Source organism: Carcharhinus amblyrhynchos, chromosome 1 (genome assembly GCF_965287045.1).
Source record: "Carcharhinus amblyrhynchos chromosome 1, sCarAmb.v2.hapA, whole genome shotgun sequence".
Taxonomy (NCBI): domain Eukaryota; kingdom Metazoa; phylum Chordata; class Chondrichthyes; order Carcharhiniformes; family Carcharhinidae; genus Carcharhinus; species Carcharhinus amblyrhynchos.
In genome coordinates this window covers 17,094,934-17,116,732 of record NC_137324.1, presented here as the reverse complement: position 1 = coordinate 17,116,732, position 21,799 = coordinate 17,094,934, and the positions used below count along the sequence as shown (strand labels likewise).

General features: G+C 46.1%; 1 protein-coding gene across 1 annotated transcript in view; it reads right to left on the bottom strand.

Annotated features, from left to right (window-relative positions):
• LOC145348990 (histamine H2 receptor-like) overlaps positions 1-21,230 on the bottom strand; it is a 42,628-nt gene extending 21,398 nt beyond the window's left edge. Inside the window, exons 1-2 of the mRNA XM_080197170.1 lie at positions 21,166-21,230; positions 19,669-19,956 (exon numbers count right to left, since the gene is read on the bottom strand). Coding sequence (XP_080053296.1) covers positions 19,669-19,949 — 281 coding nt within the window. The 5' untranslated portion in view covers positions 19,950-19,956; positions 21,166-21,230. The remainder of the gene's footprint in view (positions 1-19,668; positions 19,957-21,165) is intronic.
• Positions 21,231-21,799: the final 569 nt, after the last annotated feature.

Below are 21,799 nucleotides of genomic sequence, written 5' to 3'. Positions count from 1 at the left end.
TCCATTCCATTTTTACTATGTTTTAATTAATTTATTATTTCCTGAATTATTGTAATGAGCTCCCAACAAGCCTGACTGTGGCAAGTCTCACTAATAAAATCAGACATTTACAATTAAATTACCCAAGTTTTAAAGATATATGAATAACGTACTCGCCAACCAGTCACCTATTTGCTTCTTCCTGCCTCACTGCACCAAATTCTCTTACTCACCAAATCCCTAAGTTCACGTTCTGTGACTAGCTGCACTCACTGAAGAGCTGCTACCTTTGTCCTTGCTACAGCGTTGAGGAAGGTTGGGGGGACTAGTATTTATTCATGGATTTGGAGATTCCCCTGAAACTACAACAACTGATCCAAACCTTCTCCCCACCCCAACCTTAAGGGAGTTCCTAGCATCAGGATGTGAATTCTCTTTTCATTTGAATCTCTTTTCTAGTGGGCGCACGCAGCTTTTAGGTTTGCTCAAATGCAAAGATATATTAAAGACATAGCCACCTTGTGACAGTGCAACCATACCATGCCACTGCCCCAGGAATGAGTCAGTAAGAGTCAGTATGATCTGCCAGCTATCTATGTAGAACCTATCAACACATTTCACTGCCCACCCACACCATCCAGCTTGATGTCTGCATTATTTAAATAAGCTGTGAGCTACCTTGTGAAGAGTACAGTGGAAGAGTAAGAAAGCAATTTTTATTTTTTAACAAAGCTGTTCTCAAAATGTAGGCGACCCTGGCACACCCCAATTATTTGCCATTCTTAGTTGCCCTGCCAACTGATTAGCTTGCTGAACCATTTCAAAGGATGAGTCAAGTACAGGCAACCACAAGCCTGGATAGGGTCGCCAACCCTGACTGGACTTATTCTCAGTAAGAAGTCTCACAACACCAGTCCAACAGGTTTATTTGGTAGCACAAGCCACTAGCTTTCGGAGCGCTGCTCCTCCATTAGTTGAGTGGGATTTCACTCACCTGATGAAATCCCACTCACCTGATGAAGGAGCAGTGCTCCGAAAGCTAGTGGTTGTGAAGAAGTGCGAGAGAGCAAAGCCTTGAGGAGACTTGAATTAGGTAAACAGAACAAGTTTGCAGTGAGGGTGAATAATGATTAACATTAGGAGGGAGGAAAAAGCTTCACTTGCTCTTGGAAGGGGTGGGGGGAAGCTGAGCTAACTTAGGAGAAAACTGTTAAAAAATAACTTATCACCCTAACAGTCTGTGCAGCATTAGTTAGCAGGTCCTCCCCTGATCTCATCCTCCATGGGATCACTGGTGAGATATCTCTCATATTGGGTGTTAGAATGAAGCTTGCAAAGGAGCCTTGAGAGGAGTTTGTACATTTTCCGTGTTGCCGTGGGTTCCCTCCGGGTGATCAGGTTCCCTCCTAGACTCTAAAGGTGTGCAGGTTGGGTTGATTGACCGTGCTAAATTGTCCCTTAGTTTCCCAAGGTGTGTAGGGTAGGTGGATTAGTGGGGTAAACGGGCAGGATTACGGGGTTAGAGCCTGGGTAGGGTGCTCTGTCAGAGAGTCGGTACAGACGCGATGGCCCAAATGGCCTTCTTCTGCACTACAGATTCCATGACTTGAATCAGCCTTAACAGAAACACTGGCCTGAATTCTCCCATCCCACCCGCCACTGGAATTTTAGCGGGCGGGTTGCGGACAATGTGAAACCCAATTGACAGGTGGGAATGTCCGGCTTTTAGACCAGCGTGGCTGGAGAATTCCACCCACTGTCTCTAGCAAACTCCTTGTTTAGTGATTAATAAAGTGTTAAATCAGAATCGCAACTAGACCACTCTTGGAGTCTCCTGGTAGAAAAAAACAATAGTCAATCAAAGGACGTTGCCTGCTTTGCTTTCTAAAGTTTATTTATTAGTCACCAGTAGGCTTACATTAACACCACAATGAACGTACTGTGAAAATCCCCTAGTCGCAACACTCCGATGCTAGTTTGGGTACAGTGAGGGAGAGTTTAGCATGGCCAATCAACCTAACCTGCACATCTTTGGACTGTGGGAGGAAACCGGAGCACTCAGAGGAACCTCACGCAAACACAGGAAGAACATGCAGACGTCACACACTGACCCAAGCCAGGAATCGAACCCAGGTCACTGGTGCTATGAGGCAGCAGTGCTAACCACTCATGTCACCATCTTTCCATTAGTTTAAGACTCATCCAACCTAGCTGATTGCAGCTAAAAAATCTAGACATTAGCCAGAATTTTATTGCCCCGCCCACCAGGGGAATCCTAGTGGGAAAGGGGTGGACCATGGAAAGGTTTGTTGACCTCGGGTGGGATCTTATGGCTTCGTAATGAGTGTCCATTGTATTAATTCTCAGATCCGAAATTCACATTTCCTTTGTCATTCTCAAATACACATCTTGAATGACTAGTTCTTGCAGGTGTGCCTAGCTCATGGCTGGCTCATGGTTTATGCATCTCACTTGTTGCAGTTTAATGGTGCCCTATCTCATGATGGCACCACTTTATTCTGCTCAAACCATAGCAACTCAACATTTGTCCTTGGTTACCAGCTGCTCTTGTCAGGTAAAGTCTGTTCATATTCCTGTGTGTTTGCAGCTTGCAATTTAATGTGGATTAGCCATTATTAATACTCTTTTCATGTGGGCGTCGCTGGCTCGGTCAGCATTTAGTGCCCATCCCTAATAGCCCTTCAGAAAGTGGTGGTGAGACAGTGCACTCCTTCTGGAGTAGGTACACCCGCAGAGTTGATAGATATATTCTGCTTTATTATTATATATATTATTCAGATTTACAGCTGCATTTCACTTTTGTACTCAAACTTTCGTTGTTAGAGATATTTAGTTTTCCCTCTTCACAGTCCATCCCTAACTTTTACCTTTTTATTGTATTTTAACAAAAATTAAATTAGTCTTTGCCTCTCTTCCCATTTCAATTTAAAATGATTTTTTTTGTGTGTTTTACAATGACTTGGCTGGTGAGAAATAAAAGGATGGGCTAGAGTGTATTTGGAAACTTACGGGAGTTAATTTTTGAGGCAGGGTGTAGAATTTTCCGGTCCCGCCTGACACAGGAATCATAGCACGAGAGAGACATGGAACATGCAAAGGTCCCGTTGACCTCTGGCAACCTCTGACCTTTTTCAACCTTGGGGCGATCGCGGCCATAAAATCCCACCCAGAATATCTTTAGAAACAACTCCTGTCACAATTTTCTGCCCCAATTACGACATCCTCTCATCTCACCACCCATCTCCACTTTACACAATTTTCTTTTTCATCCTCTTTGTTACCTGACTGTAATTCTCCGGCCTCGCACACCTTGCTACCCGTGAGAACAGAAAACTTGGCGCTCAGCCAAATCTCCGTTCGCTGTAGCAGGGCTGGAAAACCCCAGCCTTGGACGAAGTGGGAGAATTCCAGCCCCGGTCTTGAGATGTTTCTATTAAAATTTATTTATTTATTACTGTCACAAGTAAGTTCACATCAACATTACAATGAAGTTACTGCGAAAATCCCCTAGTCGCCACACCCCACCACCTGTTTGGGTACACTGAGGGGGAATTTAGCATGGCCAATGCACCTAAACAACATGTCTTTTGGACTGTGGGATGAGCACCCAGAGAAAACACATGCAGACACGGGGAGAATGTGCAAGCTCCACACAGAAAGTGACCAAGCCAGGAATCGAACCCGGCTCTGTGAGGCAGCAGTGCTAACCACCATGCCGCCTCATTATTAATGACCCTAAGAATATTTAAGGAAGTTTTAAAACAGCATCGAGGAGTTGAAACTAGTCTTGAGCAGTCGTTTGTTTGACCTGAGGTTAAGGAAAGTGAGGCGCAATGTCAAGTGAGTTGGCCATTTAATCTCAACAATATTACACTGCTATGCACCAAGACCAATTTCACCCCCTGGATGTTTCCTTTCGATAACTGTGCAGCAGTAAAAGATTTGGAATACAAAGATGATTATTTTTCTCATATTCAACAACCGAGACAAAATGTCAGAATAAGTCACCTGTGGAGATCCCAATGTGAAGTCCAAGAGGCGTAGACAAAAGTCGTAGGTAGAAGAAGGATTGGAATGAGGCACTCACTGAGTGTTTAAATGGGTGGCGCGGGCTTGTAGGGCAGAAGGGCCTGTTTCCTGTGCTGTGTTGTTCTTTGTTTAAAAAATTTACATTAACAAACACAGCCGAGAGGTCATAATGTAGGGCAGAGAAGATGTGACAATATCAAAAGTTTGTGGTTAGGTGCTGTCAACTTAGCGTAGAATAGAATAAGATCCTTACAGCACTTTCAGTTCATTGAGTCTACCCAGATTCACCGAAAAAGCAACTTACCCAAGCCTGACCTGCTCCATCCCTGTAAACCTGTGCATTTACTCATGGCCAATCCACCTAACCTGCACATCTTTGGACATTGGGAGGAAACCCGAGCACCTGGAGGAAACCCACGCAATGTGCAAATTCCACATAGTCACCCAAGGCCAGAATCAAACCAGGGTCCCTGGTGCTGTGAGGCAGCAGTGCCAACCACTGTGCCACTGTCCTGCTAAATTTGTAAGGATTGATAGATTATAAGTGGAATAGAAGGGTGGCACAGTAGCACAGTGGTTAGCATTGCTGTTTCACAGCTCCAGGGACCTGGGTTCGATTCCCGGCTTGGGTCACTGTCTGTGTGGAGTTTGCACATTCTCCTCGTGTCTGCGTGGGTTTCTTCTGGGTGGTCTGGATTCATAGAACATAGAACATAGAACACTACAGCACAAACAGGCCCTTCGGCCCACAAGTTGCGCCGATCACATCATCACCTACCAACCTACAGACCTATCTATAACCCTCAATCTCATTAAACCCCATATACTCATCCAGAAGTCTTTTAAAAGACCCCAGCGAGTTCGCCTCCACCACCACTGACGGCAGCCGATTCCATTCACTCACCACCCTCTGAGTGAAAAACTTACCCCTAACATCACTTCTGAACCTCCCTCCCCGCACCTTAAATCTGTGTCCTCTCGTAGCGACCATTTCAAACCGGGGAAGTAGCCTCTGAGAGTCCACCCTATCTATTCCTCTCAACATTTTGTAAACTTCTATCAGGTCGCCTCTCAACCTTCGTCTCTCCAGGGAAAAGAGTCCCAGCTCCCTCAACCTAACTTCATAAGGCATGCCTCCCAGTCCAGGCAACATCCTTGTAAATCTCCTCTGCACCCTTTCAATAGCTTCTACATCCTTCCTATAGTGAGGCGACCAGAACTGCGCACAGTACTCCAAATGAGGCCTGACAAGGGTCTTATAAAGTTCCAGCATTACCTCCCGACTCCTAAACTCAATCCCTCGATTAATGAAGGCCAGTACACCATACGCCTTCTTGACCACCTCCTCCACCTGCGAGGCCGATTTAAGAGTCCTGTGGACCCGGACCCCAAGATCCTTCTGCTCCTCAACACTACTCAGACTTCTGCCCTTGATAGTGTACTCGTTCATCCCATTGGTTCTGCCAAAATGGACGACTACACATTTATCCGCGTTGAAGTCCATCTGCCACTTCTCCGCCCAGTCCTGCATCCTATCTATGTCCTGCTGCAGCTTTTGCCATCCTTCCAGATCATCCACAACACCACCGACCTTCGTGTCATCAGCGAACTTACTTACCCATCCCTCCACTTCCTCATCCAGGTCATTTATGAAAATGACAAACAACAAGGGTCCCAGAACAGATCCTTGAGGCACTCCGCTGGTGACTGACCTCCATTCAGAAAAAGCCCCATCCACAACCACTCTCTGCCTTCTGCAGGCAAGCCAGTTCTGGATCCACAAGGCCAAAGGCCCTTGGATCCCATGCCCTCTCACCTTCTCAAGAAGTCTTGCATGGGGGACCTTATCAAACGCCTTGCTGAAGTCCATGTACACTACGTCCACGGCACTTCCTTCGTCAATGTGTTCAGTCACATTATCGAAGAACTCAACTAGGCTTGTAAGGCACGACCTGCCCTTGACAAATCCATGCTGACTATTCCTGATCATGTCAAACCTCTCCAAATGTTCGTAAATCTTGTCCCTCAGAAGCCTCTCCATCAGCTTACCAACCACTGAGGTCAGACTCACCGGTCGGTAATTTCCCGGGCTATCTCTGTTCCCTTTCTTAAAAATAGGAACTACATCCGCAATCCTCCAATCCTCTGGAACCTCTCCCGTCTCCATTGACGACGCAAAGATCATCGCCAGGGGCTCTGCACAGTCCAAAGATGTGCGGGTTAGATTGCTTGGCCATGTTAATATTGTCCTGAGATGGGTAGGTTAGAGGGATTAGCGGGTAAATGTGTAGGGATATGGGGGTAGGGCCTGGGTGGGATTGTGGTTGGTGCAGACTCGTTGGGCCAGATGCTTCTCCCTGCACTGTAGGGTTTCTATGATCCTATGAAGGGCAAGGCAGTTGAGGAGTATGGGCTGGATTTCATGGGCCCACTGCAGCCTGTCTTTCCAGTGGGGGCGGGCATGTAAAAGGTGTTGGGTGGTTAGCCCAGCATTTTTCTGTCCACACCTTTAGGTCTATAGAAGACCTACAGAGGCTAATTACGGCTCTCAATTTGCCTTTGTTGCCACAAAAGGCTGGGCAGTGTCAGGTGGCTCAAAGTGGAAGGGTTTCTTTTTAAACAAGTTTGCTGATAACACAGGAAGAAAGGGGGGTCCATTACTGGGGTTGGGGAGGTGAGGGGGTTGCCTTGTGTACATCGGAGACAACACCTTTTCCTAAGACGCTATCCCCCTTTGTTCCTCGCTGCCTGACCTCCATAACCCAGCCACCCCATTTCCCTCGCAGCAAACCCCCCCCCCCCTCCCACCCATTCTAGCCCCTAGGGTGCCCAATTCTTCCCACCTTCTGGGGGTCGTTCCGTTCTCTTCACCCATAGCCTGCTCGCAATCCCAGCGGTGCCCACTACTCAATTCTGCTACTGCTGGAGCTGTGGAGCTGGGGGGCAGAGCCAGTGGTGAGGGTGGAGAGCCAGTTTGGGGTGGAGGAGGGGAGAGGGGGCGCATTAGTCTGACCATCAGCTTGAGGAGGACAGATAGCAGTTCGTTATCGCTGCGGGGCAGCTTTAATTAAAGTCAGTCAGTTTCCAATCGCTTACCCTTTCAGGGTTTTGGATTAATGGGCAAAGGGTTCACATCCAGGACGTCCCAGCTGCAGACAAAGTATAATCTGCTCCAACAATGGTCACAGCCCTTTTAACCGAATCAAATATCCCACTGAAGTTCTCTCTGACCCTCATCAAAGCAGAGTCCAAACTGTCTTAAATTCATATTCAAACTGTACAGCTTTTACTCATCACAGTCTGCAGTGTGATATTTCCAGAGACCTCCACTGTTTGGAAACGATCAGCATTTAACCATCACTGGCTGTGTTTATCCTCCCAAGCCTTCCTTCCTATTTATAACAGACTTCACACTTATTAAAGATGTTAAATGAGGCAGCATTAAGCACATGATTCAGAGCCAATTCTATGAAGCCACTGAACCTCAAATCTTCAATTCTTCCTCCCTGTTATTAACACTACCTTGTTCTGTGTTCACAGTCCAAATTAACAAATCTGCTACATCCACTTAATCCACTTCTCACATTCTCACAAACCTCTTGTTCCATAACATCATCATTTGTGATTATGACAGCTTTCTAATGTAAGGTTAAGAATTACTGAACCCACGATTAGGATTCTTTCCCACAGCTGCAATTCGGCATGTCGGCTACAACTCTCACCAACTTTTACAGATGAACCATAGAAAGCATCTTTTCTGGTTATATCACAGCTTGGTATGGTTTCTGTTCTGGCCAAGACTGCAAGAAGCTACAAACGGCTGTGAATGTAGCCCAGTCCATCATTCAACCAGACTCCCATCCATTGACTCTGTCTATACTTCTCGCTGCCTTGGAAAAGCAGCCAGCAGAATCAGGGACCCCGGACATCCTCTTTTCCACCTTCTTCCATTGGAAAAAGATTCAAAAGTCTGAGATCACATAGCAACCAACTTAAGAACAGCTTCTTCCCCGCTGCCATCAGACTTTTGAATGGACCTACCTTACATTAAGTTGATCTTTCTCTAAACCCTAGCTATGACTGTAACACTACATTCCGCACTCTTTCCTTCTCTATGAATGGTATGTTTTGTCTGTATGGCTCGCAAGAAACAATACTTTTCACCACATACTAATACATGTGACAATAATAAATCAAATCAAATTGCTGGTGTGAATTTGGTGATTCCACAATTTTGTCATTGGACATCTTGATTAGATTGTCTGGAAGATTGAGGGGGCCTAATGGAAGTCTTTAAAATAACTTGGATGAAGGGATCAAATGCGCGGGAGTTAAATTTGCCAATGACACCAAAAAGAACATGAGGCGGCGGGGAAAGGGGTCGGGATGGCGGGGGGTGGGGTAGTCTGTTGTCAAAAGAAAATACAGAGTTTTCAAAGACTTTTAAATGAGTGGGGAAAAAGTTCACAGATTGAGGATAATATGGGTGTCCTGGTACACAAATCACCAACAGTTAATCTGCAGATATAGCAAGTGATTAGGAAGGCAAATGGAATGTTGCAAGGGGAATGGAATGTAAAAATGAGGGAATTTTGAGGTAATTTTGATAAAATGATTGGAAACTGAAATTTAAAGATGCTGGGATTAGGTGACAACGTCTATCAGCTGTAGGCAGACAAAAGGTCGATTGATGTTCTAGGTTCAAAGAACACAAGAACTAGGAACAGGAGTAGGAAAATTTAGCTCCTTGAGCCTGCTCTGGCATTAAATACGATTGTGGCTGCTCTTCTCTCGGCCTGAACTCCACTTTTCTGCCTGCTCACCATAACCCTTCAGCCCATTACTAATTAAAAATCTGTCTATTCCTCCTTAAATATACTCAATGTCCCGGCATCCACCTCAGTCTGCGGCAGTGAATTCCACAGGTTCATCTTATGTAACTCAATTAGATCTCCCATTCTTCTAAACGTGAGAGAGTATAGGCCTTAACTGTTCAATCTCTCAAACCCCTCATCTAAACTGCCTCCAATGCAACTGCATCCTTCCTCAAGTAAGGAGACCAGGTGCATTCTCATTAATGCTTGTAAAGTTGCAGCAACACTTCCCTACTTTTATATTCTATTTTCTCGGCAAGAAATGCCAAATTCCATTTGCTTTCCTTATTTCCTGTATACTTGTTTTTTGCGACTCATGTACAGTTCAGCTGAGTGAGCTTTCCGCTGTGTATTCCAACTATTTTTGATACTTTTTCAAATTGTCGGCCATGTTGCTCTGATAAGGTTGTCCTAATTAAGTATTGTTGTGCCTCAGTTTCTGCAAATTAATCAAAATCAGTCCATACTAATAAAAAGCTTGGCATTCAAAGCAATACGGAAAGGGTTCACTCGGTTGATCCCGGTGGGTATGGAGGGATTTTCCTATTAGGAGAAGTTGAGTGGTTGGGCATGTGCTCACTGGAGTTTAGAAGAATGAGAGATGACCTTATTGAGATATCTATGATTCCCCGGGGGGGTTGACAGGGTAGATGCTGAGAGGTTGTTTCCCCTTGTGGAAGAGTCTCGTACCAGAGGGCATAATCTCAGAGTAAGGGATCACCCATTTAAGACAGAGATGAAGATGAATTTCTTTTCTTAGGCAGTAGTAAACGTGTGAAGTTCTTTACCATGGAGGACCAGAGAGGCTGGGTTGTTAAGCATGATCAAAGTTGAGATAGTCAGATTTTTAATCAGTAGGGGAATCGAGGGTTGTGGGGATAAGGCGGGAAAGTAGAGTTGAGGGCTATCATATCATATTATTAATAAATGTATTTGTAGAAGCTCTTTGGATTCCCCTTTGCCTTATCTGCCAAAGCAAGTTCGTGTCCCCTTTTTGCCCTCCCGATTTCCACACGGTGGACAGAGTACCCTTCGTCATCCACTACTTCCCCGGAGCTGAGAAGCTACGACATCTTCTCCGGAGTCTTCAACATATCATTGATGAAGACAAACATCTCGGCAGGGCCATCCCCACACCCGCACTTCTTGCCTTCAGACAACCACACAACCTCAAACAGACCATTGTTCACAGCAAACTACCCAGCCTTCAGGAGAACAGTGACCACAACACCACACAACCCTGCCACAGCAACCTTTGCAAGACATGCCGGATCATCAACGTGGATACCGTCATCACACGTGAGAATACCATCCACCAGGTACACGGTACACACTCTTACAACTCAGCCAACATTGTCTACCTGATACGCTGCAGGAAAGGATGTCCCGAAGCATGGTACATTGGGGAGACCATGCAGACGCTACAACAACGGATGAATGAACATCGTTCAACAATCACCAGGCAAGACTGTTCCCTTCCTGTTGGCGAACACTTCAGTGGTCACGGGCAATTGGCCTCTGACCTTTGGGTAAGCATTCTCCACGGCAGCCTTCACGACACATGGCAGTGCAGAGTCGCTGAGCAGAGACTGATAGCCAAGTTCTGCACACATGAGGACAGCCTCAACCGGGATTTTGGGTTCATGTCGCACTATCTGTAACTCTCATGACTTGCCTGGGTTTGTTAAACCTCACTTACAGTACTGTCTGGAGACAATACACATCTCTTTAACCTGGGCTTAACGCTCCTTCCACTCACATTGTCGGCCTCTTTAAGACTTGAATAGCAGGTTAGGTGTAAAGACTCGCATTCTAATCAGTAATCTGTAAATTGTCTGTGCTGTTATACGCTCTGACTGAGGCCAGAACTCTCCATTCATGTGATGAAGGGGCAAACCCCGCAAGCTTGTGAGTTTACTATCAAATAAATCGGTTGGACTTAAACCTGGTGTTGTCAGACTTCTTACTATGTTTCCTATAGCATCTGTACCCTGGAACATTGAGCTTGCAGTCCTGTCGCTTCCTTAGCCATGTTTCAGTAATTGCTATAATATCCTAGTCCCATGTACCCATCCATACCCTGAGTTCATCTGCCTTGCTGTCAGGTCTCTTGCATTGAAATAAATGCAGTTTAATCTGGACTTCCCATGCTCTCTGCTGTGCTTTTCCCTGACCTGTCTAGTACTATGATTACTGATATTGCCTTTACTATTTAATTTGCTCTCTTTAACTTCTGTGCTGTCATAGAGTCATAGAGGTTTACAGCATGCAAACAGACCCTTCAGCCCAACTTGTCCATGCTACCCTTTTTTAAAATCTCAAAGCTAGTCCCAATTGCCCACATTTGGCCCATATCCCTCTATACCCATCTTACCCATGTAACTATCTAAATACTTTTTTGAAGACACAATTGTACCTGCCTCTACTACTACCTCTGGCAGCTTGTTCCAGACACTCACTGCTCTCAGTGTGAAAAAATTGCCCCTCTGGATACTTTTGTATCTCTCTCCTCTCACCTTAAACCTATGCCTTCTAGTTTTAGACTCCCCTACCTTTGGGAAAAGATATTGACTGTCTAGCTGATCTGTGCCCCTCATTATTTTATAGACCTCTATAAGATCATCCGTCAGCCTTCTATGCTCCAGAGAAAAAAGCCCCAGTCTATCCAGCCTCTCCTGAAACTCAAACCATCAAGACCCAGTAGCATCCTAGTAAATCTTTTCTGCACTCTTCCTAGTTTAATAATATCCTTTTATAATAGGGTGACCTCAGCCTTCTCTCCTGTCCCAGCCTATGTTTTACAAGCATGGGCTGTTTGGATCCAGTAGGTACTCTCTGCCTGTTGCAAACAGCCTAAGGGACATGTTGCTTGATACGATCCACTATAGAACCATAGAAAGCTTACATCACAGAAGGAAGCCACTCGGCCCATCGAGTCTATACCGACAAATATCCAACTAAGGCTTTATCCTAACAATCTAGAATAAGAGGTCACAGGTACAAGTTGAGACTACCTGCACATCTACCCTACTAATCCCTCTAACCCACACAGCCCAGGACACTAACAGACAATTTAGCATGGCCAGTCAACCTAACCTGCACATCTTTGGACTGTGGGAGGAAACTGCAGCACCTGGAGGAAACCCATGCAGACACAGGGAAAATGTACAAACGCTATACAGACAGAGATCCACGCCGGGAATGAATCCAGGTCCTTAGAATCGTGAGGCAGCAGTGCTAATCACTGTGCCACTGTGCCGCCAGTCATTGGGACACAAGTTTTGGGACACATCTTGTGTTAGAATCATAGAATCCTACAGTGCAGAAAGAGGCCCTTCGGCCCATCGAGTCTGCATTGAACACAATCCCACCCAGGCCCTACCCTCATATCCCTACATATTTTACCCACTAATCCCTCTAACCTACACATCCCTGGACACTAAGGGGCAATTTCTTAGCATGGCCAATCAACCTAACCCGCATATCTTTGGACTGTGGGAGGAAACTGGAGTACCTGGAGGAAACCCACGCAGACATGAGGAGAATGTGCTAACTCCACACAGACAGTGACCCAAGCCGGGAATCGAACCCAGGACCCTGGAGCTGTGAAGCAGCAGTGCTAACCACTGTGCTACCGTGCCGCCTTGATGTACTGTGTTACATCAACACTGAAAGTCATATACTACATGACTCATTTGTGTGACAGGCACAACATCTTTTTGGCTTGCGGGCAGCATCCTGTGAGTGGAGAATAACACTTATTACTGTATGGCAACAGTGTAAAACAGCTAGTTTAGTCTTTTGAGACACATTAGCCTTCCAATGTAATCCAAGGTAGACTGGGCCCATGATGGTGGCCTTGGGCACATTCATAAGTTTGAATTACATACAATGAGTAATCATCTATCAAGGTAGCCATTATCCTGTAGAATATGTTTGCTGGGTTGGATTGCACTGCAGTATCAGGTTTGCAGTGAACAACTGGCTCAGGCCTATTTATGTGACTAACTGGGCCTGTAATCTGCAAAATTTTGAAGAACAAGAAGTGATCTCATTGCAACATACAAAATACTTAAACAAGGTAGGACAGGATAGATGCAGGTGGGATGTTTCTCCTGGTTGGGGAATCTAGAACCAGAGGGCACAATTTCAAAATAAGGGGTAGCTGCTTAGGACTGAGATGTGGAGAGATTTTTTTTTACTCAGAGGGGTGTGAGTCTTTGGAATTCTCTACCTCAGAGAGCTGTGGATGCTCAGATATTTAGTATGTTTAGAGATTGACAGATTTCTAAATGCCAATGACATAAAGGATGTGAGATAGTGTGGGAAAAAGGCTTGAAGTGGATGTTCAGCCACAATCATATTAAATGGTGGAGCAGTATTCGATGGGCTGAATGGCCTACTCCTTCTCCCTTGTTCAAGTTCTTGAGATATCAAAGTGCTGGAGCCAATGAAGTAATGTTGTACAACAGGGAAATGCAGAAATCAAACTGTCCTTAGCAAGGACCCACAATCAACATTGACCAATGAAGGAATATAGGAACATAGGAATTAGGAGCGGAAGTAGGCACATTAGCCCTGCAAGCCCTCAAATCATGGCTAAGTATGTGGGGTTACGGAGATAAGGCTTCGGTGAGATTGTTGTCGGTGCAAGTTTGATGGGCCAAATGGCCTCCTTCTGCACTGTAGTAATTCTATGATGTGATGATTCAGGCTCCACCGCGCTATGGGGCGGCAAGTTCCACAAATACACCACCCTCTGCGAGAAGTAGTTCCTCCTCATTTCAGTTTTAAATCTACTGCCTCTCAACCTACACCTGTGACCTCTTATTCTAGATTGACCCATAACAGGAAACATTTGGTCTACGTTTACTTTATCAATCCCTTTTAAAGTGTTATATACCTTGATCGGGTCCAATCTCATCCTTCTAAACTCCAGTGAGTATAAGTCCAAACTGTTTAATCTCTCCTTGTACACCAACCCTTTCATCCCCGGAATCAATCTGGTGAGCCTCCACTGAACTGACTCCAATGCAACCAGGAGGCCAAAACTGGACTGGACACGGTACTTCAGATGGGGTCTCACCAACTCTCTATACAATTACAAGAACACTTCTCTACTTTTATACTTATTTTATTAAATGCCAACATTCTTAGGCTTTGCAGGAAGGGCTGCAATACGGAAGAGGATTGTGTTTGTGTAGCGAGAGGGCCATGGTGTTTGGCACTGCTGCTTCACAGCGTCAGGGTCCTGGGTTTGATTCCCAGCTTAGGTCAGTGTCTGTGTAGAGTTTGCATGTTCTCCCCTGTATCTGCGTATGTTTCCTCCGGGTGCTCTGGTTTTCTCCCACAGTCTGAAAGACGTGCTAGTTAGTGCACTGGCCATGCTAAATTATCCCTCAGTGTCCCCAAACAGGTGCCAAGAGTGTGGCCGCAGTAACATAATTGCAGTGTTAATATAAGCCGACTAACAAGTAGAGGGGTTGTGATTTACACCAGGTGTAGACAGCCTCAATATACATTGCAAACCAGTGTCCTATCAATTAACCAGGACCCCAATACAATTTTCTAGGATTGAATGGGCATTGCACTCAAATGATACTGTACGTAGAACACCCTAACAAGCAGTCCTTAAAGGTCCTTCATTAATCCCCTCTGACTCCACAGATAACCTGCCCCATGAATAACTCCCCAGTACTCTCCTTCAGGATCATCAAACCACACCCCCAGTAACTTCACTCGGTTAGCTCTGCTCCATGAAGGGACCATCGGATTTCCTGTCCCTAACGTTTGAAGAGCTGGGCCAGCAACTCACTGCGGACATAACAGTAATCCCAAGGAAGAATTCTCACTGATGCAATACGGGATGATATTGTAGGCTAATTAACGGACTGATTGCTATGATCAGTCAACAACTCTGTTATCGTATCATGCGATGGGAGATAGTGAACTTGTGGACCCTGGACTTTATTCATCCAGCAATTTCAACAGAGGCTCAAAAATTAAAATGGTTCAGTGGTAGATAGTCAACAAAGAGGATAAGGAACTCTTCGAGGGAGTTCATGTGCCCTTGGGATGAAGAGAACTATCCATATCCTTTGGATAAAGGGTGCTGAAATATTTTGTGGCAGTTGTTTGCTGATTCAGCTCCATAGAATTGGCTAAAGTAGAGGTTTAGGTATAATGTAGGAGAACTCCACCTTAATGTCCATTAATCACAGAATCCCTACAGTGCAGAAAGAGGCCATTCGGCCCACCACTTCTGCACAGACCACAATCCCTCCCAGGCCCTATTCCCCTAACCCCACATATTTATCCTGCTAATTCCCCGACAGGAGGGTCAATTTAGCATGGCCAATCAACCTAGCCCGCACTTCTTTGGAGTGTGGGAGGAACGGAGCACCCAGAGGAAACCCAGTCAGACACAGGGAGAATGTGCAAACTCCAAACAGACAGTAAGGGGGCGGCACGGTGGCACAGTGGTTAGTGCTGCTGCCTCACAGCACCAAAGACCCGGTTCAATTCCGGCCTCGGGTCACTGTGTGGAGTTTGCACATTCTCCCCATATCTGCGTGGGTTTCCTCCAAGTACTCTGGTTTCCTCCTACACTCCAAAGATGTGCTGGTTAGGTGGATTGACCATGCTAAAATTGAGCCTAGTGTCAGGGGATTAGCAGGATAAATATATGGAATTTTGGGAATAGAATTGTGATCTGTGCAGACTTGATGGGCTGAATGGCCTCCTTCTGCACTGTAGGGATTCTATGGACCCGAGGCTGGATTTGAACCTAGGTCCCTGTTTTTGATGAAGAGTCAACTGGACTCAAAACTCTTTTCTCCCCTTACAGATGCTGCCTGACCTGCTGAGATTTTCTTGCACTTTCTCTTTTGGTTCTGGGTCGCTGGCACTGTGAGGCAGCAGTACTAACCGCTGTGCCACCCATTAATGTAGGAAAAACAACTAGAAGCCCCAGAGAAAGACTCTTCCAGATGAGTATCAGTATGATGCACATTGTTTTCTCAGTATTGGCTGCTCACTGATTGTCCCAGTGCAAAATATATGAAAACCATCTCTGAATCTTTTTTGGTTGGAGAAGGTAAGAGAGCAGATGGAGGAGTTTGGAGAGCTGCAATGGGCCCTGCTGTTGTAGATCTACATTTGATCTGGTCCTCTGTCCTTTGGTTTATGGAGCAACATTTATTCTTGGGGTGTAGGCATTACTAACTGGGCCAGCATTTATTGCCCATTCCTAATTGCCCTTGAGCAGGTGGTAGTTGGCTGACTTCTTGAACTGTTGCAGTCACTGAGGTGTAGGTACACCCACAGTGCTGTTAGGGAGGGAGTTCCAGAATCTTGACCCAGCGACAGGGAAGGAATGGTGATATATTTCCAAATCAGGATGGCCCATGGCTTGGGGAGGGATTTCCAGGTGGTGGTGCTCCTATGAAGCTGCTGCCTTTGTCCTTCAGGATGGTAGTGGTCATGGATTTGGAAGGTGTTGTCTAAGAGGCCTTGGTGAGTTGCTGCTGTACACCTTGTAGGTGGAACTCACCAAGGCTCCTGAGAGCCTTGTCACAATTAATTCGTGGCCTGTCTTCTGTGCAGCCAGAGCTCTGATGTGGAGATGCCGGCGTTGGACTGGGGTAAACACAGTAAAAAGTCTGACAACACCAGGTTTAAGTCCAACCGATTTATTTGATAGTAAACTCACAAGCTTTCGAGGTTTCTCCCTTCGTCAGGTGAACTCTCCATTCACCTGACGAAGAGGTAAACCTCGAAAGCTTGTGAGTTTACTATCAAATAAATCGGTTGGACTTAAACCTGGTGTTGTCAGACTTCTTACAGCCAGAGCTCTACCTGCTTTACACAGTTGCAAAGCCTGTCAAGGAGCAGCAAGAGTAACAGAATCATAGAACCATACAATGCAGAAGATGTCCTTCGGCCCATCGAGTCCACACCAACACATTAGAACATCTGAACTCCCACCTAATCCCATCTGCCAGTGCTTGGCCCATGGCCCTGAATATTATGATGTGCCAAGTGCTCATCCAGGTACTTTTTAAAGGATGTGAGGTGACCCGCCTCCACCACCCTCCCAGGCAGCGCATTCCAGACTGTCACCACCCTCTGGATAAAAACATGTTTCCTCACATCGCCACCTAAACCTCCTGCCACATTTGGTTAGTCCCATGTTTTCATCGGGCAGCCTTCTGGTTGCAAATGATTTGGCAATGGGCACACAAGCATGTCACACAAGCCTCGAGATAGAGTGAGAGGCGCGGCCTTACGAATCAGTACAAACCATGGCAGGCCAGAATAGGGTGACCCTTCATGTAAAAAACATTGCACTTTACGCACTCACATACCATTGCATGCAGCCTTCACACACCATCGCAGGACCACACTTCCTGCTTTAACACTGAAGGGCAAGTCATCATTACACTCTCGACGTTTTGACAACGCTTGCATTTGAACTCAATAAAAGATGGCAGTAATGGTAGCTGCTGATGCCTGGGAGCAGTGTCTCACTGACAGCAGCTACCCCCCTCTTTGCCTCCCTCATCCTTGAAGGTTGGAGATCATGGGCATTCTGCATTCCGACACCACTCTCAATTGTGACAATAAAGAGCAAGAAATGCAGAGGTACCACTGGATTTGTATTCTCTGGGGAATAAAGCAAGGCGTCACCAAAGTGAGACAGGAAGCAGAATGGTTTTCTCAGGACTCCAAAAGCTTCTCAGTGAACACCCTGGGGCTGGCATTCCTCACACTACCAGTTGTCATGAGAGTCAGAGACGCTCTGCATGTTTAGAGAGGACAAACCCCACCTGCCATCTGCTGACATTATTTGGATTGGTTGGGAAAGTATGTGCCCCACAACGCGATATGATTCTCCCGGGAGCATGGATGCTGATAATGGCCACTTTGGTGTTGCCCCAGGTATATATCCTTTCATGGACATTTCTGATTTAACGGTTTAAGTTCAAGTTTATTTATCAGTGTGACTAGTAGGCTTAACACTGCAATGAAGTCACTGTGAAAATCCCCTGGTTGCCACATTCCAGCACCTGTTGGGGCAGCATGGTGGCATAGTGGTTAGCACTGCTGCCTCACATAGCCAGGGATCTGTGTTTGATTCCCAATTTGGGCCACTGTCTGAGTGGAGTTTGCATGTTCTCTTTGTGTCTGCATGGGTTTCCACAGGATGCTCCAGTTTCCTCCCACAGTCTGAAAGACATTCTGGTTAGGTGCATTGACCCGAACGGGTGCCAGAATGTGGCGATTAAGGGAATTTAACAGCAACTTCATTGCAGTGTTAATGTAAGCCTTACTTGTGACTATTAATAAATAAATAAATAAATAATGAACTGAAAGAGGATTTAGCATGGCCAATGCACCTAACCAGCATATCTTTCAGACTGTGGGAGGAAACCGGAGCACCCGGAGGAAACCCACACAGACACAGGGAGAATGGCCACACCAAGGAGAATAAATGTCATTACAACAACAACAACTTGCATTTATATAGCACCTGTGGTGAAGGAAAACGTCCCCAAAGGTGCTTCCTGGCAGTGCAATTAGACATGATGTGGGTATGCCGGCGTTGGACTGGCGTAAACACAGTAAAAAGTCTGACAACACCAGGTTTTAGTCCAACCTATTTATTTGATAATATTCTCACTAGCTTTCGAGGGGACAGCCTCTTCGTCAGGTGAATGGAGAGTTCTGGCCTCAGACAGAGCATATAAAGCACAGACAGTTTAGAGATTACTGATTAAAATGCGAATCCTTACACCTAACCTGCTGTTCAAGACCTGAAGTGGCTGACAATGTGAGTGGTAGGAGCACTGATCACAGTTTAAAGAGATGTGTATTGTCTCCAGACAGTACAGTAAGTGAGGTTTTGCAAACCCAGGCAAGTCACGGGGGTTACAGATAGTGCGACATGAACCCAAGATCCCTGTTGAGACCGTCCTCATGTGTGCGGAACTTGGCTATCAGTCTCTGCTCAGCGACTCTGCGCTGTCGTGTGTCGTGAAGGCCGCCTTGGAGAATGCTTACCCGAAGGTCAGAGGCTGAATGCCCGTGACCACTGAAGTGTTCGCCAACAGGAAGGGAACAGTCTGTTCCCTTCCTGTTGGCGAACACTTCAGTGGTCACGGGCATTCAGCCTCTGACCTTCGGGTAAGCATTCTCCAAGGCGGCCTTCACGACACACGACAGCGCAGAGTCGCTGAGCAGAGACTGATAGCCAAGTTCCGCACACATGAGGACGGTCTCAACAGGGATCTTGGGTTCATGTCGCACTATCTGTAACCCCCGTGACTTGCCTGGGTTTGCAAAACCTCACTTACTGTACTGTCTGGAGACAATACACATCTCTTTAAACTGTGATCAGTGCTCCTACCACTCACATTGTCAGCCACTTCAGGTCTTGAACAGCAGGTTAGGTGTAAGGATTCGCATTTTAATCAGTAATCTCTAAACTGTCTGTGCTTTATATGCTCTGTCTGAGGCCAGAACTCTCCATTCACCTGACGAAGAGGCTGTCCCCTCAAAAGCTGGTGCAATTAGACACAATAATTGACACTGGGCCAGAGAAAGGAAACAATAAGACAGGCAGGTGGCAGGTTTAAAAGGTAGAGAAATGCATAACCAAAGCTTCACAGGATTAAACTGGACTTGACAGAGTTAAATTGAAATGGAGATTTCCTCAATAACATATTGTAGCTTTTCAAAAGAAAAATAATATACAAACTCCTACCTGAAGGGCATAACAAGACAAGCAAGCAATAAGTCTGCCATGGCGAGTGACATGATAAACATGTAAGTGACTGTCCGGAGTCTCTTCTCCACTGCTGGACAGATGAAGACTATCGTGTTGCCCAAGAAGGTGACCAGATCAATGGCAGTGAGCAGCACTCCCACCACCACATCCTGGGGAGCTAGCCACGCACTGCTGTTCCCCTCCCACACTGCCAGGTTCCAGGGCGCCGAATAGTTGAACGATGCCGAGATGTTTGTCTCCGGCCACATCTTCAACATGGCAAAGCTGAAGAGGAGGCAAGATAGGAGAGTTTTTACAATTCCATGCTTGAATCAGAGGTGGCGCATTCAGCCCCTACCCTCCTTTTACTAGATCTGTGACTTAACCCTATCTACCGTCTTGGTTCCATAACCCTTAAAGTTGGTTCTTGGAATCATTGAATCTCTACAGTACATAAGAAGGCCATTCGGCTAATTGAGTCTGTACCAACCACAATCCCACCCAGGCCCTATTCCCATACAGTTACCTTGCTAATCCCTCTGACACTAAGGGGCAATTTAGCATGGCCAATCCACCTAACCTGCACGTGTTTGGACTGTGGGAGGAAATCGGAGCACCCAGAGGAAACCCACGCAGACACGGGGAGAAAGTGCAAACTCCACACAGACAGTGGCAGAATTGAACCCGGGTCCCTGGAGCTGTGAGGCAGCAATGCTAACCATTTCTTTGCGACTGGGGCTTGTCATCATAGCTGCACTGGCATTGATCATGTGTCGATTTGTATAGGTGTTAAATTTACCAAGCGATTTACAAGTCAGGCGCCTTGTAACCTTTGGCAAAAAAAACTATGAATCAGAATCAGTTACCTCCCGCCCCCCACCCCTTCCAATTTGGGGAACAGTGTTACCTTTTGTTTGAGGAACTGTCTCCTGGTTTCACCTCTGAACAGCCAACCTCTCTGCCATTACCACCACCACCCCCGCCCCGTCCACTTGTTTCTGATGTTCTTCAGTACCCCCTCCCCAAACTCGTAGCAAGTGGGGACAGCACAGTGTCTGCGGCAGCACCGAATGCAACTCAACTCCCCCCGAAGCCTGTTTAGCAAAAGGCACCTGACTTGTAAACCGCTTGGTAAATTTAACACCTATACAAATCTACACATGATCAACGCCAGTGCAGCTGTGATAACAAACCTCAGTCGCAAAGAGACACATTCCTAGTGCATCCAAACGAATTTATGGCTGACCCATCGAAGCACGCGTTTTTTAAAAAACAAAAATCTGAATTACATTTGTTAAAAGCCTTTTTTGAGAATGTAGAATGGAATGTTTGTACACTCAAGTGTAAAGACTTGTTACATGAAGATGGGGGGTGGGGGGGGGGTGGAGGATGAAAGTGTAATACACCTCCTATCTCAGAATTAAAAACGGGAGTAAATTAACGGAGGGGAGAAGGGACAGTGTTAAATGGTTGAGAGAGAGAGAGAGCACTTACCCGTGTTAGAACAAGCTGGCTTCACCAGAGTGCAGTGTTCCTCTCTCCAGCCTCGCTGCTGCTGCTGATGTGTGAGACATGCTTCAGAGCCAGAGACGCTGGGTTAAAGGCTGCATCCCTTAACCCTTGTGCACCAGCAGAGGCTATTTGTCCCTTTGTGTCTGCAGCCCAGGTACAGATCAGAGAGCTTGTGACAGGAGCTTGACAAGGTGCTTGGTGGATGTGGGGACAGTTCACTAAGTACTCTCCACTGGTGCCACCACATGCGGCGCTGTCTCATAGGATTCAACAGAGTAGTGACGACCCACAGACTTGGGGGGGGAAAACCAGGCAGTCCCAATTCTCTCTCGGTGTCACTGCAGCCCGCTGTCCCCTGAGTCTGAAAACTCTAATTCATCGTGCTGTCTTTATTTTATTCTGGCTGGTGCGTAAGAAGACGGATAGGCAACATTGGGCAAAAATAATAATGGAAAAGGCTTTTTTTTCCAGAATGCTTATTTGTACAAGCGGCTAAATTCAATGCATCCCAAAGACTTGCATTTATATAGCGCCTTTCAGCGCCTCAGGCTGTCCCAATGCGCTCTAAAACTAATTAAGTACCTTTGAAGTACTCCTACACGTCCACTGCCACCGA